Source organism: Engystomops pustulosus, chromosome 1 (genome assembly GCF_040894005.1).
Source record: "Engystomops pustulosus chromosome 1, aEngPut4.maternal, whole genome shotgun sequence".
Taxonomy (NCBI): Eukaryota; Metazoa; Chordata; class Amphibia; order Anura; family Leptodactylidae; genus Engystomops; species Engystomops pustulosus.
This window is the reverse complement of record NC_092411.1, coordinates 134032821-134059629: the sequence shown is the minus strand read 5'-3', so window position 1 is coordinate 134059629 and position 26809 is coordinate 134032821. Positions and strand designations below refer to the sequence as shown.

At 40.6% G+C, this 26809-nt stretch overlaps 1 protein-coding gene across 1 annotated transcript in view; it reads left to right on the top strand.

The window, feature by feature from the left end:
- CNTLN (centlein) overlaps positions 1 to 26809 on the top strand; it is a 216933-nt gene that overhangs the window by 93212 nt on the left and 96912 nt on the right. Inside the window, exons 11-14 of the mRNA XM_072154092.1 lie at positions 6788 to 6913; positions 12942 to 13063; positions 15886 to 16011; positions 25553 to 25653. Of these exons, the coding sequence (XP_072010193.1) occupies positions 6788 to 6913; positions 12942 to 13063; positions 15886 to 16011; positions 25553 to 25653 (475 nt within the window). The remainder of the gene's footprint in view (positions 1 to 6787; positions 6914 to 12941; positions 13064 to 15885; positions 16012 to 25552; positions 25654 to 26809) is intronic.

Here is a 26809-nt window from a genome sequence, read left to right as displayed (position 1 = left end):
TGTGCTGGCGGTTTTTGCTTCTATTTATTGATGGATTGACCAAAGTCCACAGTATGCACCCACTGTCGGTAATGATGCTGCTAAATGCTTTTTGACTTGCATTTATTTTAATGGATTCCATTTGTGTCTGTTTACACCCCCTCAGTGATTAAAAACAGAAAAAACAATGCTGCAGCTTTCCTCCAAATATTCCACTCAAATAATGGAATAGTATTCTTAAATTTACTAAAATGCAGCATCAAAACCAAATCAAGCTCACTGCACCTAATGCAGCGCCAGAACGAAGCTCAGGGCACAAAATGCAGCGCTGGATCCAAGCTCAAATGCAAAGGCTGTCCCAGAAACAGGCTCCATAAAGTAACAAAGAACCAGAATTAAGCTTGGTAACCCTAATTAATTAATTTACAGTGCCTACAAGTAGTATTCAACCCCATGCAGATTTAGCAGGTTTGATAAGAAGCAAATAAGTTAGAGCCTTCAAACTTCAAACAAGAGCAGGATTTATTAACAGATGCATAAATCTTACAAACCAAAAAGTTATGTTGCTTAGTTATATTTTAATAAATTTTAAACAAAAAAGTGTGGGTCAATTATTATTCAACCCCTAGGTTTAATATTTTGGGGAATAACCCTTGTTTGCAATTACAGCTAATAATCGTCTTTTATAAGACCTGATCAGGCCGGCACAGGTCTCTGGAGTTATCTTGGCCGACTCCTCCATGCAGATCTTCTCCAAGTTATCTAGGTTCTTTGGGTGTCTCATGTGGACTTTAATCTTGAGCTCCTTCCACAAGTTTTCAATTGGGTAAAGGTCAGGAGACTGACTAGGCCTCTGCAACACCTTGATTTTTTCCCTCTTGAACCAGGCCTTGGTTTTCTTGGCTGTGTGCTTTGGGTCGTTGTCTTGTTGGAAGATGAAATGACGACGCATCTTAAGATCCTTGATGGAGGAGCGGAGGTTCTTGGCCAAAATCTCCAAGTAGGCCGTGCTATCCATCTTCCCATGGATGCGGCCCAGATGTCCAGGCCCCTTGGCTGAGAAGCAGCCCCACAGCATGATGCTGCCACCACCATGCTTGACTGTAGGGATGGTATTCTTGGGGTCGTATGCAGTGCCATCCAGTCTGCAAACGTCACATGTGTGGTTGGCACCAAAGATCTCGATCTTGGTTTCATCAGACCAGAGAACCTTAAACCAGTCTGTCTCAGAGTCCTCCAAGTGATCATGAGCAAACTGTAAACGAGCGTTGACATGACACTTTGAAAGTAAAGGTACCTTACGTGCTCGTCTGGAAAGGAGACCATTGCAGTGGAGTATGTAACTTATGGTATTGACTGGAACCAATGTCCCCACTGCCATGAGATCTTCCCGGAGCTCCTTCCTTGTTGTCCTTGGGTTAGCCTTGACTCTTCGGACAAGCCTGGCCTCGGCACGGGAGGAAACTTTCAAAGGCTGTCCAGGCCGTGGAAGGCTAACAGTAGTTCCATAAGCCTTCCACTTCTGGATGATGCTCCCAACAGTGGAGACAGGTAGGCCAAACTCCTTGGAAAGGGTTTTGTACCCCTTGCCAGCCTTGTGACCCTCCACGATCTTGTCTCTAATGGCCTTGGAATGCTCCTTTGTCTTTCCCATGTTGACCATGTATGAGTGCTGTTCACAAGTTTGGGGAGGGTCTTAAATAGTCAGAAAAGGCTGGAAAAACAGATAATTAATCCAAACATGTGAAGCTCATTGTTCTTTGTGCCTGAACTATTTCTTAATATTTTAGGGGAACCAAACAGAATTCTGGTGGTTTGAGGTGTTGAATAATAATTGACCTACACTTTTATGTTTAAAATTTATTAAAATTTAACTGAGCAACATAATTTTTTGGTTTGTAAGATTTATGCATCTGCTAATAAATCCTACTCTTGTTTGAAGTTTGAAGGTTCTAACTTATTTGTTTCTTATCAAACCTGCTAAATCTGCAGGGGGTTGAATACTACTTGTAGGCACTGTACATTTACACACTGCCATCAAATTAAGTTTGCATACATATTGCCACCTAATTAAATTATATACGTAGCCTCTTTATAGATTTGCATATATAAAGAGCCTACTAATGCATTGGCATATATACACAGCCCCACTAATTGATTTACATATATGCAGTGCTCTCAAATTTTTTTCTTACCTACAGAGCCTCTTAATAAATATACAGACCAAACCCATAATGATTTTTTCAGAATATAAAGACCCTACTTAATTGCCTACATGCAGTGCCCCTTATCAATTTTTCATGTACAGAACCTACAAATGAATTTATTTACATACAAAGCCCCCTAATGAATTTCAAATACATACTGTGCCCTACATTTTTTGTAAATATATACATAGCTCCCAAATTAATTTACATATATACAGTGTATTCTTATTTAAAAAATAAGCCACATGGCTCTCATGTCTCCCAAAGACTACTCACTTTGCTACTGCTTGCAATTTTTTTTTTTAACGATAGTCTTTAGTACCAAGCCGAACACCCTTTTGTTGTTTTGAGCTGCAGCAAACATAATGCAATGCCAGATCCATCCTTCTGGCAGCTTTCTTTTTGGATTCTTAGCTTGTTTACCATAGACAATGGGGCTCAGTTACTAAGGGCTCCGCGGCCGCACTTTCGTCGGGTTTCCAGACTTTTTCCGGTTTGCGTCGAATTCTGCCGATTTTGGCGCACGCGATCGGATTTTGGCACTGGCTTTCACACGGATTCGGAAAAACTGCGGAATTTAAAAAACAAAATGTGTCGCAAAATCAATCACTCACATGCATCAGACGCGTTTAGGACCCGGAACGGATCCTTCATCAGTAATACAACGGGTCCGAAACGCGTCTTGTCTTTTATAATCGATTTTATTTTCAAAAAACTTTTATGGAACCATTGTATTAATAAACCACTTTTGGAACATATTGCACCGGGTCTTCTGTAAGATCAGAGGGGTCGTTCATAGGGTCTCCAGGAATAGAGACCTTCCACTGCATTCATTTCCATCGGTACCATTACCGAAATTGTGCCCGGGAGGCAGCATCCTGTTCCATTCTACATGCAACTATATGTGTTGTGCCATTAGCACAACGCCAAAAGGTGAGTGCACACTGCACACACACCATATCATACTCTTGAGGTAATCTACACATTGAGTGCTCCCCGCTCTCTATTTTTCTCTTTACTCACATGCACCAGGAATAGGTTAGTGAACTCCGGTGGTCCTCGGCGTAGCAGCGACACCTGGTGGACATCGGGCTCACAACCTTAGTGAATCGCCGGAAGGCCCGAATCCACGTCGGAGAATGCGCCGCTGGATCGCGACAGGACCGGGTAAGTAAATGACCCCCAATGACTTTTAGCTCACTAATGTTTTTGGCCTCGTAAGCTGTAATCGCTGTTTCTTTTTCAATCCCATCCACGTCAAAATATTCCAGGCCTTTTTTTTTTTTTTTTTAAACCTTAATGGACTTAAGAAACAATTATTACTAATGTTAAAGGAAATCTACCATCAAAATCAAGCATTAGAAACCAGGGACACTTATTCATAGAAACCAGAGACACTTGCCCATAAATATTCTTATATTAGCGAGCCACAGCCTCCTTCCTTCTAAAACCAACTTTTAAAATGGTGTTAATGAGCCCTGGGCTCCCTGGGCTGTAACCATAGCCCCTATTGCTGCAGCTTCACAGGCTGTTAGACTCCCACACCCTTCCCCTCTGATCACCAATTAGCACTTTTCCCTCCCTCTGCCTCATGTAATCTCACTGCCGCAGATGAAGTTTCAGAATTCATTGGGAGGGGGATGTGCTCTTTGCACATTGTAACAGCCTGTGACGGTACCGCAGGGAGAGGCTCTGGTAACACCCCCACGAGCCTGACTGGCTAATTAGCATGATTTTCAAAGTTGATTTTAGAAGGAAGGAGGCAATGGATAGCAAATATAAGAAGATTACCACAGTCACAGTGCCTGGATCTATGAGTAAATGTCCCTGGTTTATCATGCTTGATGGTAGATTTCCTTTAAGCCTGTAATTTTGGTATTTTGGTCAGGCCCTTTTACTTTAAAGGGCATCTGCCACCAGGATGAATGACTGTATACAAATGAGCTTGAGGGGTTAATGGAGCCTGGAGCCCATCGTGCTCATTTGTATACAGTCTTCATCCTGGTATTACATGTTCTTTAAGCTTACTCAAAGAAGACGTGATGTTTTCTAGAATTTCCAGATACTTGGGCTAGGAAAGGTAAAAAAAAATAAAATAAACATGGGTTTTAAAAGCCAGTCTTAAAATTCTCCCCTTCCTGTATTCAGTAAAATAGGTCTCTTAGTAGATCCAGATGCAATATCTGCCAGGGAGAACCTGTTTAGGCCAGGTCTGAGCTGGCGGACATTTTTGCTATTTTCTGGTGGGGACAAAGGTAAATTTGGCTGGCCTGGACTTTTAAGCCTGCAGATGCCCAAAGTGGTCCTCCAAACTGGTGAAGATTTGAAGATTTATATTGCTTTACATGCCTTCTCCACCAGAAAATTGGAGAAGATGTAATCTACCCATGGTCTTCTATCTGGTAGTGACAGAATGCTGCTGCTTCTTCTTTTATAGCTGGTTTTGAAAACTGGCCCAGGTAATTTTTTTAAATAAAATGTTTTTTTTTAACCCATATATCTATCTATTCTTCCAAATTTAGTTTTGTCTTTCGCATAAAAGGATCTTAGGGGTTAATAAAAGGGTTACTACAAATACAGTACTGGTGAGTTTAGATCACATGAGCCATATCTCAGCTAACTAGTTTGTCATAGTTTGATTATTCAGTTACTTTTCAAAAGTACTGTAGATCAGTGACAGCAGGTAACATGGTGGTGTCACTGCATTACTTATGAAGTGTGTAGTCTGTGCTATGATATCACTAAAGATTTACAGCTTTCCTGCTTTGTAGATAGGGTGGCAAAAGAGCAATGACTGCGAAGGAGGACTCAGACGACCGAAGTTGTCAGCAGTGCATACTGAGGTGTAGTGAAAGTTGTGCAGGATCATAGTTAGTCTGAGATGGTTGGGACTAATGGGCAATAGGTGAGGCCCCTTTGCCACCCTTATTTCATGCAGGCGACTGCATGCTCTCTCCAGAATGAACAGGGAAAACAGCCCTATGTGGTTTCCATATCCTTCTGTGTATCTCTGTAGTCTATGGATCCATTCAGGTAATCCACAGTGAGAAGATAAGTTATCATACCACTGCTCAGGTGTGCTACAGTGAAGAGGATAGCAAAGGAACTGTCGAGTATTGTTGATTAAAGAAGCAGACCTAAGCCAAGCTAAGACCTGCATTCATCAGATTCCGTCACACATTCTTTGATTAATAGTGGGAAAGATATTGCAGCAGTTTTTTCCTCACTATTAATAATAGATGTGCAATGGCAGAAATGGGTTTGATACTTGCAGAACAGTGTATAGTCATGGTGTCAAGACATGGTGTATATTTTCAACTGTATCTCTAAAAACATTTGGGGGTATTTATCACCATGTTGTCAAGCTTTGTGTACAACTTTTTGAGGCTTGTGTTTGTGTCTTTTGGGGGTTGCATCTTGAAACTTTTTTTTTTTTTTCACTTTTAATAGTACTAATTTTTTGAGGAGATTTGAATCCTTTTCATTGAGACTAACTAATTATGGGGAATCAAAATTTCTAAATATTTGGTCATAAACATTGTGCTGATCTTTCTTCTTTACTGCTAACCTAATGTAATGTACAGTAGTATCCAAGGTAACAGATTAACACAACTGTTATTGGTTATTACATTGTTTTTGTTACCATTAAATGTAACATCAAGTGGCTGAATGGAATTTTAATCAGTATTACTTCATACATTTTTTATTTTTTTGTAGGAAAAAAATAATTTTTTTAACTTTGATTTTGATGTTTATTTTGCATAGCAATGGCTTTAGTAAATGTATTCAGAATTATTGCTATTACTGGGACCTTGAAGGCCTTAAACATCATGTATTAAGGTACATGCAGGGAAAATGAACCATTTTACCATCCTTAGTGTGTGGGACGTTTTTATGACTCTTTCTTTTAGTTTAATTTCACTATAGAGCCCATGTCATTGATTCTGTAAAAGGGCAGTGTGTTAGACAAGATAAAGTCATAGATGGTACAAAAAGCCATTGTGTTTTTATAATCTTATTTTTTTTAATATATCTGTTACCAGATTGTTATACAAAGCTGTATATAATGGATCCACATATTCATGTCTCTTGTTAGCTACATTATAGTTAATGACCATATGGTCATTACGCTATAAGAAGCGCTGTCTGTTGTATTTATATTCCTCAAGCATATTGTTCCTTCTTCTTCACAGTGTGTTAAACTATTTCAAAGGGAAAAAAATCCTTTCCCTCTTGTTTCCGGTTGTCCTATCAAGTGTAACCTTGGACCCTTATAGAGCAATTAGACCATCCTCTATCCCCTCCTTTGTAATGAGGTTTCTTACATTCCTGAGTCTATAACCCTTTAGTCTTCCCTAATGGGACATCATTATTCTGAAAGAAACAATGTAAATGTAAATGAATATTCTCATTAACGAGTCACAGAGAAACCTTTAGCGGTAGCACTGTGGTAATTCTGCTTGTTATTTCTCCAGTATTCCAGGCAGGACTTTTTTTTATAATTCATTATTAGTATTCTCAATTACTTGTTCTTTAATTTTGCATGTCTTTCATAATCCAATGTTCAACTCCTTCAACCATGTCCTTGTTTTATTCTCCAGGTGCAACCTGTGAAACGTTCAAGGTCTTTGTCCCCAAAGGGTTTTTCCAGAGAATCGGAAGAGTTAAAGAAGCTTAAGATAGCAGAAAAGCGGATTGAACATTTAGAGAAGACATTGCAGATTAAGGTGAATGCTATAAATCTATATAAACCTCTGCCTACCTTCTTAAAACCTCAGGTTCTGCAGTTAGTCAAATATAGTTCTCTAGTTGAGCTACGGGCATTTCATTAGGATAAATGCTAAACTTAGACCTTAGGCTTTAGCAGTACTTTTTAATGTAGATTCAAATACAGTTATTTTTTTATAATATTTTGAATATGAAAAGTAGATGATGAAAAAAATGTAGCTTTCTCTTCAGTTGTTAGACCACACTTCAATTTTCTGTAATGGCATAAGCTATCTTTTTTCTGACTAAAATAAGATCAAAGGGCTTGTCGATCCTGTAAAATTATAATTAAAACCAGATGGTGCATTTTTAAGTAATTTGCTTACCTGCTTCTCCGATGCTCTCTTTTCCAGTGCTTCATGGGTTGTCACTGACCTCTAGTTCCTTGTCCTGTTTGACACTTGGGAGATGAGTACTCAGCTAATCAATGGCGTTATCTCACTAAGTGTGTTTTTATGCACTGGAAATTTGACTTGTGTGTATCTAGGAATTGTAAAACACAGCTAGTAGAAGTTCGGGCAAAAGTTCAATAAAAAGAACAGGTCCTTACTACAACATTGTGCTTGATTTTATTTTCAAGTGTTTCTTACTTTTTAGATATAGTATAATCATTAAGCTTTGAATGGCAAATTAGTTCTGACCAAGTCCTAATTCTTACCAATTGAACTGAAGACCCACTTATCTCTTGGGCCAAGATCTACACCATCATGTAGATATACTAAAACTGTTTAGTTTCCACAATACAAAGTTATGCATCAAATATACCATCAGTACTGCACAGCCTGTTAGTTGGCCTAGGGTACATTCACACAGCGGTATGCCCGCAGGGTGGGCATACCGCCGTGTGCCGGAGAGAAGGAGGTGACCCCTCGACCTTCCATAGAAAACAGCGGCACACATGGGAAAAGATGGAGCATGTGTGGCACCGCACCCCCTCCAGGCCGCCATCACCATCTATGGGGGCGTATATGTGGCCGCATATACATCACCACAGGCGGGCGTGTGAATGAGGTCTTAGTCACATCATACATGTGATATAAATAATGTCAGAAGACTGTTTGAGTTATGCTTTGTATATATATCCCCCTTTATTGCACTACTGCGCAGAAAGATAGAAAACTGCTTATTTCCTCACTAATTAATAAGAAAACAAAGATTCCACTGCAACTGCGTGGCCGGCGGATGGTGGGGTAAGACACAGCCTCAGAGCTCCCGACCATCTCCACTTTTTATCTATTCTGGGCATCCAAAGCAGCCTATGCCTGGCATGGTCCATTGGAGGAAGAGCAAGAAGGTCCCTGCTAAGTCACATCTGTTGGCATAACTTGCTATCTACGCTCCTTAGATCACTTTGGGGGGATCCAATGCTCTTGGCTTAGCTTTCAGGAGGGTGGCGTCCTCTCCTTCATCAGCTTCGGCTCCCACGCTTCCCATGCCACTGTAGCACATGTCTCCTGCTCGTACTCCGCATGCTGCATCACAGACCTTACCAGAGCCCACAGGAAAGGTATTCCCGTTTCTAACCTCAGGAGAGGGGATCTCTGGCTCTGCTCCAGCAGCGTGCCCATCATTTACCCATAGGGCTCTTCCTCTTATCCTGGCCACTCCTGAAAGGGGCTGCATGTCTAGCTCCCCTTATCCTGCAGATCAATTTGCAAGATTATGAGTGGGATTGGAAAGTTCACATCAAGCCTATGCTTATGAGACTGGAGGAATCATTCAAAAGGGAAGTTGCCGGTTTAAAGAAAGAGATATATTCTATTGGTCACAGGATAGCAGAAATAGAGGCATCCCAAGAGAAAATGTTAGATCAGCTGGACATCCTCAAATTTCCAAGAGCATGCAGCTTACATCACTGACATACTATCCCACCTTGAGGGCATTCCAGGACGTCCTGACTGTGGATGCCGAAATCCCACTGGGGTTTCTTGGATGCTGTGCTTACAAGGTTGGGCCTCGGTTGGTACATGACGGAGAGTATCAGATCTCACTTCTGGAGTCCGTCAGCTAGTGTTCAATTGAATGGCTTTCTTTCCTCTCCCTTTCGCTTCTAGGAGCAACATGCATCAGGGATGCCCCCTTTCAACTCTATTTTTTTTTTTTAAATACATCTTGCACCTTGTAGGGTCACCTTTGATTCAGGGCCTCCTACAAGTTGTCCTTGTTTGTGGACGATCTACTTTTGTATATCTCTGACCCCTGACTAGCCCCCTATAATGTTATTCAGGAATTTAAAGGGGTATTCCTATTTCAGCAAATTAATGTTATTTTTTGCATACTATAAAGTTATACATTTTCCAGTATACTTTCAGTATCAATTATTAACTGTTTTCTAGATCTCAGTTTGCTGTCATTCTATAGGATGCTTCTATGTTTCCTACCAGTGGACAGGAATCTTACCTTGGTCACACAGGTGCATGGCTTGTTAGTATTATAGAGAGTAATCAGAGCTGAATGACATAACGAGCCGTGCAACTGTGTGACCATGGTCAGATTTCTATCCACAGGAAACAAACACTGCAGCTTTATTTAGCAGGACAGCAAGCAGAGATCTTGAAAACTGTGAGGAATGGATACGGAAGGTATATTGGAAAATTGTATAACTTTTCTTTATACAAACAGTAACATTTATTTGCTAAAATGTAAATACCCATTTAACTCTTATAGTAGTGTCAGCAACTTCAAAGTCAATATCCAAAAGACTGAGATCCTTCGTCTCCCTCGTCGACAGTTGAATCTCTAGATTCCTCTTTTCCCTTCTTTTATTAAATATCTAGAAATTCAGGTTCTTGTTTATCTCAATCAATTGCATGACCTTAACTTGCCTTTGCTATAATCCATAGAATATCACCTGGAGCTCCCTTTCTCTATCATGGTTTGGCAGGATGAACAAACTTAAGATGGACTCATTGTCCAATATTCTGCATGTTTTCCAAACTGTTTCATTTGACTTACCCTTATCTTTCCTGCTACACCTGCATAGATTGGTCACAAAGTTTTTATTTAAATTTGTCTTGTCCTCGCTGAAAGCATAGTATTTTGACTAGGCACCCGACTTCCCTAGCATAGGTCAACAATTTTTAAACTAATTTTAGATGTTATTCTACAGGAGAAACTTTGGGTCGATATAGAATACTATCTCCAAACCTCAGTTGAGATGTCTGGTTTCTTCTGGCTGCCCCCTGGGAGAGACATGAGGTTACTGGAAAATTTCCCAACCATGACCGGTATCTTGAGGGCATGGGTTCGGCTTGTGACTACTGTATGTTCGGACTATAAGGCGCTTCTTACTATAGGACGCACCCCAGATTTAGGCTTCCAAAAAAAGGAAAAATATATTTTACACCAATTAAAATATCCCTGTTGGTCACACAGACATACATTTACACACTCGGCTCTGCATCATCCATCACCATACACACTCAGCTCTGCATCATCCATCCACATACACACTCAGCTCTGCATCATCCATCCACATACACACTCAGCTCTGCTTCATCCATCCACATACACACTCAGCTATGCATCATCCATCCACATACACATTCAACTCTGCATCATCCATCCACATACACACTCAGCTCTGCATCATCCATCCACATACACACTCAGCTCTGCATCATCCATCCACATACACACTCAGCTCTGCTTCATCCATCCACATACACACTCAGCTATGCATCATCCATCCACATACACATTCAACTCTGCATCATCCATCCACATACACATTCAACTCTGCATCATCCATCCACATACACATTCAACTCTGCATCATCCATCCACATACACACTCAGCTCTGCATCATCCATCCACATACACACTCGGCTCTGCATCATCCATCCACATACACACTCGGCTCTGCATCATCCATCCACATACACACTTGGCTCTGCATCATCCATCCACATACACACTCGGCTCTGCATCATCCATCCACATACACACTCGGCTCTGCATCATCCATCCACATACACACTCAGCACTGCTATACACACACACATACACACTCAGTTCTGCTATACACACACATACACACTCAGCTCTGCTATACACACACACACACACATACACATACTTTCCCCATTCCTCTTCTTCTCACCCTGTCCCAGCGCAGCATGGCAGTATGAGACCTGTGGTGATGTAAGAAGCATTTGATCAGTCACGGAGAGAGAGCACGGAGGCTCCTCTCTGGGAGATCGGGTGCAGATCTATATCAGGGCGTCACCCGATCTCCATTACAGGGTCAGGAGGGTCTGGCAGTGGTGGATCCGGTCTATAAGACGCAGGGACTTTTTAGCAAGATTTTTTCTTACTAAAAAGTGCGTCTTATAGTCCAGAAAATACCGTAGTACTAAAATTGTTACTATACCTGGCCCACTTACTCTACTGCTGGATTATCTAGGGCTTCCCTTGGTCTAGAGGAACTGTCCCCTTCTCTGTGACAACAGGTGTCTGCATAAGATTAGAGATCTGGTCATAGTCAGAGAGATGGGGCATTCTGTAAATAAGCCTGAGATAAGTCTCACATTTTGAGTTATCTGTAAATGGTAAAATCCAAGAAAAGAATTGTAAATCGTCACCCAATGGTATAGGGCTCCTGTTGGGCTTCACTGCATATTTGCCTCGCTGTCACTGGAATGTTGGAGGTGCCATGCAGCCCCAGGTTCCATGTTACACTCATGGTAGGAGTGTAGAAAACTTGCCTCTCTCTGGTCTGCCATCGGCGACTTGTACAGTAGTGTGGGGCCTCTGGGGATCTTTCCCTATCTGTTGCATTACTTTCTATGTTGCTAGACCAAAGTCGTCAACTCCTCTTTTCAGACTGATGTGGGTAGAAAAGGTGAACTGTATTTGTCATACGGCAGAACTTTGAGCCCTGGATAATAATCTAGGTGATGTCTATTATTCCACAGGATCCTAACGGATCCATTATAGAGGGTTGCCTTCATTTTCTTCCTGTCTCCAAGGTAGCTAACAGATTCTTGCCCAGGGAGCTACACTCCTTAACTTTTTGATTTTTTACAGAGTGGTGAGTAACCCCTTCCCCTCCTTCCCTCCATCTTTTCTCCTTCCTACACAAGAGCATTATCTCTTTCAGCTTATGGGGCTGCAACCCAAACATGTTACCCGCTCTGTGGGTACCCTGATTTTTTGCATTATGAGTTACTTATTCTGTTTCAATAAACTTTATTGAAACCATAAAAATTGTTTCTGTTCATCTCACAAGTTTCTTGTCACTAATTGACTTTGACTGTAATGTAGACACCGTGAAATGTGTGTGTGTTACACCTTTGTGTTTCTGTAGATACATTTTTAACGAAGAGTTCAAGTCTTAGCTGGCTTATCTATAAATTCCAGTTTAGTTTATTTTTTTGTGTGTTATGGTTCTTACATGTACACCTTTGCTTGACTTAAATACTCACTGGGGAACATTTATCATATGCCCAAGCAGCATGTGAAAAGATAGAATCATGATTTTTAACAGCAACCATTCAGGCTTGTATTGTAACGCCCTGCACTGGTCCACATCCACCGCAGATGATGTTTCTTTCATGGTCCAGTGTGGTGGCATCACCCAGAAAATCAACTTGGAAGTTAGATGTAAACTGGTTGTATAAAGTCAGGGAAGCAGAAAGTTCAGCGCTGAAGTCAAATTCTCGTTACCTCAGAACATCCTCTCTGCTGTGATTGGCGTTATAAACCAGACTTCAGCCTAAAGCCCATACCTGCTTTTTTTATTGTTTTTAGTACTGTCTGAATATGGACAGTATTGGAGGCCAACATTGGAGACCATCTTTTCATCACTGTTACATTATTAGATGGAATTAATCAAAGCGCTTGTAACTTAAAATATTATTGACATTGCCAAGAGGGAATTAATAGATAATACTCTATTTACGGTTTACCTCCTTTTATTTCTGCTTATATTACAATATAAAGTATTTATATAGTGTTTTATACAGTCTATCATTCTGTTACCCAAGGCTCAGGAAAATGTAGAGCTTCGAAAAGCACATGAGCATCGTAAGCAGAGGTTGTTGACACTGCAGACTGCTTACAGGACACTTAAAGAACATATGGAACAGGCTGAGAATGAAGGAGCCAGGTGAGTTGCTGTGTTTTTTTATCTTGAAAATGAAAGGGAACCTGTCATCAGGAAGGTTATTACCGTATATACTCGTGTATAAGCCAAAAAATGTGCTGAAAAATGTCCCCTAGGCTTATACACGAGTCTATTACAAAATTAAACTTAAATACTCACCCTCCGATGTCAGCGCGGCTCCCCGATGTCGGCGCGGTTTACGATGTCAGCGTGTTCCGTCTTCTTTCTTCTCCGCGCCTCTTCTTCTTTCTTCCGGCATGGACGCGGCCATGTTTTCTTCGTGGCTGCGCATACTATGACGTCAGCAGCGGCCGCGTCATAGTATGCGCATGCTAGAAGAAAACATGGCCGCGTCCATGCTGGAAGAAAGAAGAGGAGCCGCGGAGAAGAAAGAAGACGGGATGCGCTGAGATCTGGGACATCGGGGAGCCGTGCTGACATCGGAGGGTGAGTAGTTAAGTTTATTTTTTTTTTTTTTTTTACTAGGGGCTGCTGTGTACTACTAGGGGCTGCTGTGTACTACTAGGGGCTGCTGTGTACTACTAGGGGCTGCTGTGTACTACTAGGGGCTGCTGTGTACTACTAGGGGCTGCTGTGTACTACTAGGGGCTGCTGTGTACTACTAGGGGCTGCTGTGTACTACTAGGGGCTGCTGTGTACTACTAGGGGCTGCTGTGTACTACTAGGGGCTGCTCTGTACTACTAGGGGCTGCTGTGTACTACTAGGGGCTGCTCTGTACTACTAGGGGCTGCTGTATACTACTAGGGGCTGCTGTATACTACTAGGGGCTGCTGTATACTACTAGGGGCTGCTGTATACTACTAGGGGCTGCTGTATACTACTAGGGGCTGCTGTATACTACTAGGGGCTGCTCTATACTACTAGGGGCTGCTCTATACTACTAGGGGCTGCTCTATACTACTAGGGGCTGCTCTATACTACTAGGGGCTGCTCTATACTACTAGGGGCTGCTCTATACTACTAGGGGCTGCTCTATACTACTAGGGGCTGCTCTATACTACTAGGGGCTGCTCTATACTACTAGGGGCTGCTCTATACTACTAGGGGCTGCTCTATACTACTAGGGGCTGCTCTACACTACTAGGGGCTGCTGTATACTACTAGGGGCTGCTGTATACTACTAGGGGCTGCTCTATACTACTAGGGGCTGCTCTATACTACTAGGGGCTGCTCTATACTACTAGGGGCTGCTCTATACTACTAGGGGCTGCTCTATACTACTAGGGGCTGCTCTATACTACTAGGGGCTGCTCTATACTACTAGGGGCTGCTCTATACTACTAGGGGCTGCTCTATACTACTAGGGGCTGCTCTATACTACTAGGGGCTGCTCTATACTACTAGGGGCTGCTCTATACTACTAGGGGCTGCTCTACACTACTAGGGGCTGCTGTATACTACTAGGGGCTGCTGTATACTACTAGGGGCTGCTGTATACTACTAGGGGCTTGCTGTATTCCCACCCGCGGCTTATACTCGAGTCAGTAGTTTATCCCAGTTTTTGGTGGTAAAATTAGGGGTGTCGGCTTATACTCGAGTATATACAGTATTTATCTGAAGATAAGACCATTTCCAATAGCCTTTGGCATGCTCGTTTCAAAAATGCCTTGGTCAGCAATATGAATAAATCTTGTGCTTTTTAATCAACTGTTTTACATTATCTGGCTCCCTTCGGTAAGGCTAAATTCAGACGTACGGCTGAATTTACGACACGGCGGGCACACGTCAGCCCCAACGGCCGCCTGAATTCAGCCTAAGGAGGAGGGAAGGAGAGAGGGAAGATGACCCATGCTTTTTGTACTCCCCGCCACCTCTTGAGACTCAACGCATGCTTCACTGTATTTATTCATTTTGCTTACAAAGGCATTTTTGAAATTAACATGCCATAGGCTATTGGAAACTGTTTTCAGGTAGAAATGACCTCCATTATGATAGGTTCCCTTTATCTGATGAATTATGTTCCTAAAAAGCTATTAGCTTTCATACAGTACTTTTGATTAATTTGAGCCGAGTGAAGTGAGTATAAATGCAAATACAACTATTGCAAAGGTTTAATGTAAGATTATTAAAGCTATTGACAGTTTTTAAGTAGAACTAAACTATGGTGTGTCCATTTTTTTTCTTTTATGCTAGCAAATTTAGGACAACATGGCACAGGACAAATACTGTGCTTGGATTGGGATTTTACTGCAACTGTTAAGCAATATGAAACTCTATCTTAAAGGGGTTATCCAGTTCCACATGAAACTCCTAGGGGAGGGAAAATATAAAATGTTCCTACATTCCTCCAGCTGCACCTTCATGCTGTTGGCCATCATGGCCAATCAATGACGTTGACACTGTTGGTTTAGTTGTTCAGTCTTTTGTCCATTTTTTACCAAATTGCTTTATTTTCTTTTTTACATAAAAAACACCAGTGACATGGGAGTAGTTATGATGGAGGACATTGCATACAGTAAGGCTAGAAGGTTCCCAGTCCTGCTGTCCAGGGTCATGTGACCTCTGACTCCCGGCAACAACGACAAATGGAAAAAACTATAGTAAACCCTTTTAGGGTCTTATACTTAACCTGTTAATGTTTGGTATTATTGGCCAACCCCCTTTAAACAATTTTTCGACCTGTTCAGTGTTTTGCTCTCATACAAATACAAATGCGTTGTAGATCATCAGCAAGTGGACTACTATAACCCTTCTTACAAATACATAGATGTGGCAAGATGATTAGTAATTTTTTCAGTCATATTTCCCTCATATAGAAATTTGATAACATTGCTGTTGAATTTTTATTTTGCAAACTCTATAGGAAGAAGTCTCACAAGAATCGGCCTACCCGTGCAGATCCCTCTCAACTTAGACAAGAAGACTCAGATGCAGTTTGGAATGAACTAGCCCACTTTAAAAGGGAAAATAAAAAGCTGCTAGTTGAAAAGTAGGTGCTTTGTGTCTTTCCATAAATTTTCAAGTACTGTATTATTCTGCCTATTTTTGTGTTGCTGTTCCTGTTTGTCTTCCCTGCTTTGGAGTTTGTAGTTTTGGTTATGTAGTCAGTCTACAGTTGTTAAACAACTGATTCTTTTTGTTTTAAATACACTGATGGGTATTTTTCAGGATTTCTGTGCCAGAGTTTTGGCGTACAATCCAAAATAATCTATATAATACTTGTGAACCGACAGTTATTGCAATTATTCCCCCCCCATGCCAAACTGGCGTGCGTGGGTGCATGATCATTGGCGGAGTGGGCTGGCATGGTGCGCACAAAGCGCCAATGTATGATAAATTGCCCCCACTTTCTCTAAAGTTTGAGCAATTAAAGGTGTTGGCCACCATCCCCAATGGATCCAACTACTGACACTCCTGGTATATCTGGTATGGTCTGCACTGCTATGGGAAGTGTGCACTTTTTTCTTTTTTTTGCACTTACATTATACAGCGTGTGACACAATTGTGTCGATTTGCAGTAATAAATGTGTTGCAAACCCCAACTAAGGCTACATTCACACACACGTATGGGGGACGTATATACGGTGTATATATATATGTCCCACACACACCACAAAGGGCGCACAGTGCCATACGGAAGCGGTACAGTGCAGCACAAGTGCGGCACTGTACCTCTCCGTAGCCCCAAGAAAGATAGGACATGTCCTATCTTTGGGCGGAATACGGCACCTTGCGCTGTGTATTTCTATGGAGAGGGGTGGCGTTTGCTTTGCATTTCTCTCGGGCACCGCTGTGTGCCCGCCATGCTATGGTACGGCGGGCACACGTCAGTGTGAATGCAGCCTAAGCGCAACCACGCCCCTTTAGGTGCACAGTGCCGGACAAAGCGCAGCCATGACACTCTTTTTGCCGCGGGTTCGTATGAGTGAGTCGTACCTTTCGGTCGATTCTGCGCCAGAAATTTTTTTGGCGCACACCTCCGTGCGCCCGATCTTCCTGCTCCTCCAGCGTCATAGCAACGTCGGCGTTTGGTGGGTGGGGGGACCGGGGCGGAAGTAGGCGGCTCCTATGCCATGGCGCGCCTTTTTAAATCCCCTGCACTAATCCCAGTCAGGACTACCCACTGGTTAGTACGGCTGTTACTAGGAGTCGCACAGCTACTGCACACAGCGACACACGGCCTGGCTTCCTCTTCTACTCCCTGGCTATCCCCTACGGTGCCAAGGTAAGACTGAACTTAAGTGCATCTGTTTACATATAACGCTGTAAACTTTGTTGTCACCTCGACTCCGTTGAGGCTAACTTGGTACCTATGCAATGTCTGTTAATAGGACCATTTTTGAAGAACCCAGCGTTCCCCTGATGAGCCCAATAGGGCGAAACAAGCCTTGTCGGGACTCGGGTTCTATACCCTAATTGGGACACACAATATATGACACAATTCTCTCACTTATCTGTGACAGCATAGTTGTCAAAGGACTTTTTAATACACCTGACGATACCTGCTGAATAGGTCTACAATAGGGCCAGTTATCGCAGGGCCAGGTTCCAGTCGGTACTCTGGTCACATAGGACCAGAGTTCCGAGGCTAGGCATTTAGGGTGTGATAGATCCAGTCCTAAAATAGGGCTTGTGTAGGGACTTTATCCTGACTTACCTGGTCAGACGTAACCTAAGCCCATATGGACTAACACCTATCACTCACCCATTCTCCTCCTTTTTCTGCACTCTGTGTACCCTTTGAGGACCCTCATCCAAAACCTAAAATCGACTTCTTCGACAATCACCTAGGTCAAGGTGAAATAACCTTTACCGCCCCTCAAGGAGTTTCACAGTTTCACTTTGGATTGATGATCTTTGACAAACACGTACAACCAAACAAAAGGTGAGCCCTCGCCATATATTTTATACCATACCGGAGGCCACCTCTAAATAGATCTGCACATGTTGAGTCATCTTTCCTCTTCTATTCACAGACTGACCACCAGTGCAGTGGCGACAATCGCATCTACAAGATACTTTATAAGACCTCTTTTTGTGAATAATTGGCAATAATAAAGCAAGTTTATATACTTAATCACTAGTTGTATTTTGTTTATACTCAGTAGGTGATTTCCTAGGGTCCTCCATAACTGAGAGTACAGACCCTTCCCCCTCTCTCTCTTTCCCCATGACATAAAAGTGACACAAACACATAATAAATACATGTGCAAGCTCCCAAGATGTTCTTTTTAGAGCGCAGTTAGACAGAGAACTAGCGCAAGCACATCAATATATCTGGGTCAATATCTTAACATGATAAACGGCCAGAATTCAAAATATGTGTTGTTACATGTAAAATGACCACATAGGGGTGCCCTTCTATAGCATCTAATAGATCAAAGTGCTGTCTAAGATTGCAGGGATTCAGCTTATGCAACATGCTCATCATACAGGGCCAGCTTCGTATCAAGTATGAAATAATATATCATTACATCTATCATTATACTGAGCTTATATTTTCCAGAAGTTAGCCGACAATAAGAAACAATATTTTATCACAAGGCTATTAATTCATCTAGATTTCATTCAGCTGCCTCCATGTACAGAGACTAGTTGATGCAACAGGTTTTCTGTAGTTGGAGTATATAAAAAAAGTCACATTTTTAGTTGACTTCCTGAATTGTCAGCGATGGACATATCTGCTAGGCAATAATAAAGTCTTCCTTTAAACCTTGTTTTTTTCTCCATACAGTGACACATGTGGCAAATCAGTAGCCGGAATAATACTGAAGTATTCAGGGATTGTGTTAATTAATGTGGCTCTCATCTGTTGGAGGTGTCGCTCTTCATTAGTCAGTATTTTCCACACTGCCTTGCTTCATTTCGGGAACGAGGTGGTGAGGGGATAACCTAGGCAGCCATGCTCGTTTGATCTCCCTGATACATACGCAATGCAGAATGCCTCAGCTCTCTTGGTTCCCTGCCCTGTCCTGCTAATCCCAGCTGAGCTCATTATGATGTTGCCTCGCTGCTACTCTCCGAGCCAGATCTGTCCAAGCTAATTACTGCTACCAGCAGAGCTGCCTGTTAAGGGTCTGGTGTGGATCTGCTAACATGGTCCTTGGTAGTGACCTGCAAAAGGCACAAGGGAGTTTGCTTTCTTTCTTGCTGCGCACCGCCTGTCCTTTGGGCTTAGTGCTTATCCCCATCACACAGATATCTTAGCTACAGACAGAGGAAAAGTTTGGGATGAAAACTCATGCTTATGAAAACATGACACTCACTGCTTTGATCCGCCTTAAATCGGACAGTTTTAGACACATCCTGGAAAAAGAGAATTACGTTTTATTGTTTCGAGGGGCATCATTGGGAAACCTTTTTCTCTCTAGCTGTTAGTTTACTTGTTTAACACCTTTTATAATTTATACTTTGGAGCAGTATAACATTTATTATTGTTACTGCAATTTTTTTTTGCTTTGCTTTGGCATTGCAGTTTTTACAGTTCAATAATAAATGGGGGATGTGTTGTGCATGTAATATGGTTATAAGTGAATACGATTCAAACAGCTTGTTAAGGTTAAAGCAGTCCCCTTTCCATCCCTTAATCCTTTTTGTTATTTCTCAGTAATGTATTGATAGCACTTTGGCCAGTGTGAAAAAAAAAATATTTAAATTCTCATAATTTGAAGAAGGACTAGACCCTTTTCCAATTTTACTCCCCTTAAGCCCATTTCACACAGGCTCAAATTTGCGGCTAAATATACGTCCCCATAGACGCCTATGGCGCCGGGCGGTATGGTGACCACACATGTGCAGCGTCGCAAAATTTTAAGCACGCTGCCAAAAGCTCCTCCGGGCTAAGCATACATCAATGTGAAAGTAGCCTTATTCTGATGCCTATTTTTTATTTATTTATTTTGCAGTTTATAGAGTACAGTGCAGTTGCATTTGTAATATGCTGTGATAGTGCCCCTGATTCATCATAGATGATTTTGCCAATAGATTTACTTTAAATGTCGCCTCCTCGATGTACCATTTATACAGATGAAATGCTCTCATACATCTTTATAGACAGAAAATTATGACTTTTGGAAGATGTGGTGTAGAAAAATTGGAAAAGTGGCCCTTCAATGACTGCATCAATTTCGGTTTTTGCATTTCCGTTATTCATTACTTACATTCCAAAGTCACACCTTTTAACCCCTTAACGACGAACCCCTTAAGGCCTAAGGGGCACCGGCGTATGATAAATCTCCCCTCAAAATTTTAATCTGAAACTCTCACAGCACATTTATACAGATTATATAGTATTTGGAATTAAGGCATTTAGTATTATTTTATTTTTTAATTACTTGTATATGCTGTGGATGCTTCAAAACATACATTTTTAATTCTTACATTCTATGCTGTCAGCTCTGATATTGCAACATTTGTTTCTACACCAGTGAATTGGTTGTATGCATAAGCTTATATTATTAAGATACAAATTATGATTGGTAACTAGTGATTAACCTTTCAAGGGTTAACATTGTTTATTAGAATGGGTTACTAGAGGGTTAATTATGTAATTTTAACGTTATATTTTTACTAATGAAAAGGGTTTCAAGGTCAGTACAACCGGGACAGCTAAAATAAAGAAAGTGGTGTGGTATTCCATTGAGACTACAAAGCCTGATGAGTTTCCATTTGATCTTATATTGTACCTTCTTGTCTTAAGCTGATCGCTAGGACCTTTAGCACGGTCGCGCACTGCTCTTTTACCTTTTTCTCTCTCTTTTCTTTTTTAAATAACTGTCACTGAGAGGTCCTGTAAAAGATTTGATGTCACAAATATCCTGTTAGGAACCCTTCAGTTGTTACAGCATTTACTCAGTTGTTACAGCATTTACTGTATATGAATGTGATTGGATTATGAACAAAATTTTATAATATGTTTCTGTTATCTCTCTAAATATCTCTTCTATTTGCTATGGAAAGGTGAGCAGGGCTCAACCATCCTTCCCCCCTGCAAGCCAACATGTGCTTTTCCTGGATACGGGTGGGCGAGCACATGTTCGGCTGTGTTCGTGTGAATGCAGCCTTATACTGAGTACAGCACTGAATTGGAAACTGTGAGTGGTAGCTGAAAAGCAGACTATTAGGATCTCTGTTTGGCACATGATAATAGGCATTAATTCATGACAAACTTGTGGTCTCTTTACGAGCCCTTGCTGCCATGGTACCCAGCAATCCCAGTGCCACTGAGAGACCCTGGTGAAGATTTGATTCCACAAATATGCTGAAAGGACCCCTAGTTACATTTACTGTATATAAATGTGATGGGATTCTGAAAATCTTATCAGTTTGTATTCATACACAATGGTTGCAGAACATAGGAATGCAGAAGAAGTGAGAAGGAAACCCCTTCTTACCTTGCCATTAAAATGCTGCTTTTGGACATTGATCACAGCAAAGAAAGGGTTAAATAGACACAATCCATATTTACTGTGAGGCTACTGCAGTGATAATGTCGAGCTTCTGCGCCCACATGACCACCCATTGTAACTGTACAGTATGTACAAAAGTGCTGATTTGAGTGTATAATTACATTATTTTTATAACAATAAGAAAGCCTATTCATACATTCACACATTTTTCTATTTTTTCTTTTATGCAACATTCACTGGTTATCTGAATTTTGTAGCATCTCAGACATCTGTGAGGAAACTTAAGTTACATAAATAGATGTTTTACATGGAATAAGTCCAATATTTCAGTCCTGGCATGGCTTTATTTGTATATTACCTTTTTTATATTGATCATGTACAGCTTACGTGTACAGTCTTACAAGGCTTAGGTTTTGTCTTCTCTTTCCGCAACAAGATATATTTCAGCTTAGAATCAAAATACACATTAATCCACTATCAATAAGAAAAATCATTGCTCAACTTGAAAAACGGTGCCCTGCCGAGTGTGACCACCACAGACATGATTTCAGACTTTAGATTTAATGAAGTGTAATACATTTTTATATGCTCATTTCCAATTCATCTAGACTGCTAATAGGTATTAGAAGTCATAAATCTCTGTTGCTCAAGTCCATGGTGAATATTTTGACTTTGCATAATTCTTGAAACCATACTGTTAACGTCAGTCACTTTAGGGTTTCATGAAGATGAAGTTGAAAGGAATGAAAAATCTTTATGCATGTGTCTTTCAGGATAAATTATATTCATGTGTATATGTATATGCAGATATTATTTAGTTTTTCTTTTACTTAGTGGCGTTACCTGGCCTTATTTACAGCTTAGAAGCTGCCCACTGAAAACGATTTCTTTAGAAAGAGCCAATTGTATCAAGGTGAGATCACAGTTTTAAGGCAACATAGCATCAGTTGTGATCCTAGGTATCTGCTTCTCTGTATCAAACCTGCTTTAGCTCTGCCCAAACATAAAAAGAATAAGTCCTAAAAACAGTATTCCTAAACTTTATAGAAGAATACATGCACAACCATTGATAACAGTAAGCTTTTTTATTATACTTTAATGAAAATCCATAAACCTAAGCAGAAGGGGTATGTATTATTGCAGTTTTGTGTCTTCATATTTGTACCAATTTGACACTTAAAGGAAATCTACCCTTAAAATCTAACACATGATAAACCAGGGACACTTACTCATAGATGTAGGCACCTTGATCTTTTCCTTTATCTGTACATGTCAAGCACTCTATTCTTGCATTTTCATGTAGTATCTTATGCTATGTAGGTTGTTTGTGACATAGTCACATATAAAGTTGCAAAAAGCTATCAAGAGTTACAGCATATAGACTTGGGTAGGGAATGCCTTCAATTTGCGCCTAAATGGAAAGCTGGAAAGTCGGTCATTAGTCTATATGCAAATAATGGATTTGGTGCAGGCAGGGTCTGTGTCAAAATGACTATGCACTGTCTTATGTTCATTTGGAACAGTGGAAAGTCGCAAAACAGCATTTGTCTCACAACTGCGCCAAAACAATGACATGCACAAAAAACTGTGATAAATGACTCCCACTTCATTTTAGATTCACTCCAATCTCCCAGGGGTACAGAAAAGAGTTAGGAAGTGGTCACAACTTTTTAGTCAAAGTACACCTCATGTTTTCCTTATATCCATATCAATCATCTTTATCTTAAATTTCTAGCAACAGAGCGGGTGTGTCCTGCTTGGCTGACTCCTCCCATCCACTCCTCCCCATGCCTTATTCCTCCTTACTATTCAGCAGTTCATGTTATGTGACCAGAGTGACATCATCTCAGGTCCTTTTAACCTTCTAATGTTAGCAAACTGTACCTCACATAAGTATGGGATCTTCTACTCCTTCTCATCCTCCATGCAGTGTGCTGTGATTTCATGTGATCACATACATGGTGTACGGTTTTCTAGTGTATGGATCCTAAATGAAGGAAATTAGAGCTTTATATGTCTGTAGTTGAATGTTAGTAGACAGTGGCAGTGGTTTGAAGAGACGCAGAATGGCAGCCTGGGACAGAGTAGAGTCCGAGCCATCAGACATGGAACCTAATTTGCATATCACAAAAATGGCTGTAATTAAGGTACAGTGCCTCACTGGCAGCTAATTGTAGGTGATGTGGGAGTACTTGTAACTCTTTATCAGCAGGCATTGTTAGTCAGGGTGGTAACATTCTGGTGACAAATCTTCTTTAAATCTTCCCTGTTATCTATTTCCTGCTCCTTTAATGGCACCAATAAATTCAGCAGTTTTGTTCAGCCACTAATATTTACTTAAAGGGGTTGTAGAAAATATTGGAAAAACATGGCAGTCTTCTTCCAAAAAACGCAACAGGAGTTCTACTGCTTTCAATAAGAAAAAGTATTTCTTCTCACTTTTAATGACTTTCACAAAGCATACATTGGGGTTAATTTTAACAGTAGTCCTACCGCCATGTGTGTGAGTGAATGCCGAAGAAGCAAAATTCTGAGCATTTTGGCTCATTTTCTCTCCATGATTGTGAATCACATGGTCTTTTCTTCTGCCGGAGCAGGCCTCAAACATTACGTACGTGTGGACCACCAACTGGTGGGCTGTGGATCGATTACCTGTTTCAAAGGTTAAAGTGTATCTCTGCAGAGCTGTATCATTATGCCTTTGTGTGTGGTCTTGGTAGAAGTTGTACTGTAAAATAAATCCTTATGTATTTCAGGATTTTTTCCAGACTTGGAGCACTGGGGTGCACTCGTGTGAGATCTCTTCCATCTACTATTGTACAGTCCCTCCTCTCTGCTCTGATTAAGAGCTGGAGCAGGCTTATGGTTAGATATCACTACAGAAGGGAAGATCTGGGACGTAGTATGAATGCTGAGATCAAAGAACACCGCATTTTGAGGAGAGCCCCAGAGTGATCCAAGTCCAGCTAAAATTCTGGATAATAAATGCATTTTTCACAGTCCTGCTGCTACTTAAACCACACACATATGTATTAATGCTTTAACATTGATGGTAAAATAGACTCTGGTAGACTCTATTTCATATATATTTTTTTCTTAATATGTTGACTGCAAGTGTCCTTTATAAACTTACAAAAGCCTTGGTAAAATGCACAAACTCGATGCATTTAGTATCTCTGGAAGGGCAAAATCAAGGACACCTTTGTTGGAGGGCAGCACTATGCCACTATGTTCTACTCCATTACCACATATACCCCAGCAGCAAGGTCCCCTGCGGTTCATTTTTTGGAAGAGCATATTGATGATTAAGTTCTATCTATACTGCATTGTTATGAATAATGAACCCATCTAGGATAAAATATTTTAAACAATATTGCACCTGATGTCAGATAATCATTTTAGAAATCAAATCTTGGCTAAAGTTTTTTTTTCTCATTGTAAAGCACAGTGGTTGCAGGGAATACAAAATTTATGTAATTGATGTTTTTTTCTTATATGTCACTAACAAACAATTCCATTCTTTGACCCTATAAAATACAGGCGGTCCCCTACTTAAGGACACCCGACTTACAGACGACTCCTAGTTACAGACGGACCCTTCTTCTGAAGCTCTCTGGATGCTTTACTATAGTTCTAGATTGCAATAATCAGCTGTAAAGGTTTATTGCTAATCCTTGGTCCAATTACAGCAAAACAATTTGAAACTCCAATTGTCACTGGGGCAAAAAAAAAAGTCTATAACTACAATTATAAAATATGCAGTTTCGACTTACATACAAATTCAACTTAAGAACAAACCTATGGACCCTATCTTGTATGGAACCCGGGGACTGCCTGTAGAAGTAATGTACAGTACCGCCAAACTTGCCAATGAAAGGTGTGGATACATTTATTACTTAGGATACTAGCCCATTTGTCAAAAATTTTTGAATCATATGGTATAGGTAACCTTTTCTATCTTAAAATCCATTTTTTCCTTTCAATCTTTATCATGTGAAATAATCTGCAATATATCTTACACTAAGTAAAGAACATAACGGTTTCATATTCTACATGTTCTGCGCTTAAAATTTTATTGCCACTTTGCAGTGATTTAATGACCATTATGTGAACCTCTTACAGATTGAACTTGGAAGAAGAAATAGATCAGCTTAAAGTGCAGACTTCAGTAGATAAAGCCACGATACAAGAATTAAATGTTTGTCTTCAGCAAGAACGAGAAGGTACAGTTTTTATATTTGTACACCTGGAAACCTCATTTATTTGGTCATTTTGACCAACCTGATACAGAATGTGACCTCATATTCTCTGCCAACCAGTCAGCAAAATTAGCTATAGCGTCCTGACAATTTACAGATAGGAATACAACTTAAAATAATGTTTTTATAACAAAAACCAAAGCATAAGCAGGGTTAGTGCTGTATAATATAGATGTTAAGTGCTTTCATGTATCCTGTTACCAGATTGCAGACTTTTTTCAATGCCAACCTGTAGCTTGTTGATGTGTCTAATGAGTGCTCAATGAGGAATATCCTGAGGTTTCTTATTTCAGATTTCCACACTCAGTATTGTAGCTCTGAGTTAATTATATTTTGGAAGTTTAGATAATATTCCTTCCATGATTTTATCAAACTGTACAATTATATAATCCTCTAATATGGCGATTTCAGGTAGCATTACAGAAACCTGAAATAAACCAATGAAATATTCTCAAATGTAAATGAGAAATGAATGAGGAATGATCTTTTGGATGAATTTTGAAAGATTATCTGCAAAAATGGACAATCCAACCTGACAATGATCAGTAACTTTCTCAAGTTTATATTTCAGTGGCTCTAGCAGAAGAAAGTTAATGTTTTGAGGGCACCATCACTTATTCTGTATCATTATAGATTGTAAGCACATTTATTTCCAGTGAAATGCATGTGATCTGTAACCAGCACCTGGCATCTTGTATTGTTTAAATGTAAGACACCTGGTGCTGGTTTCCATTCACATGCATTTCACTGGAAATTGGGCTGAGGCTCAATCGCAGTGCACCAATGTTACATTAGGAAACACAATACTAGTGCCACTTGAGGCCCTAATAACCAATTAAAGGGGTTGTCCCACAAACCAAGTAAGGCCCTATCCACACTCCTCACATAACACATATGGGTTTTGACAAAAAAAAAAAAAAATTAACTTGGAATTTACTGTTAAATTTATACCTTTGTCGCAATATAATCTGACCTTTGAAGTATGTCTCACACCCCAACTGGAGACACACTTTTCATAATACCATACAAAGGTGCAAAGCTTTGTACATGTATACTCTTTTACGTTTATGTGACCTATCTTTAAATATCTTTAGACAAAGAGAAACAAGGCAGCACAACC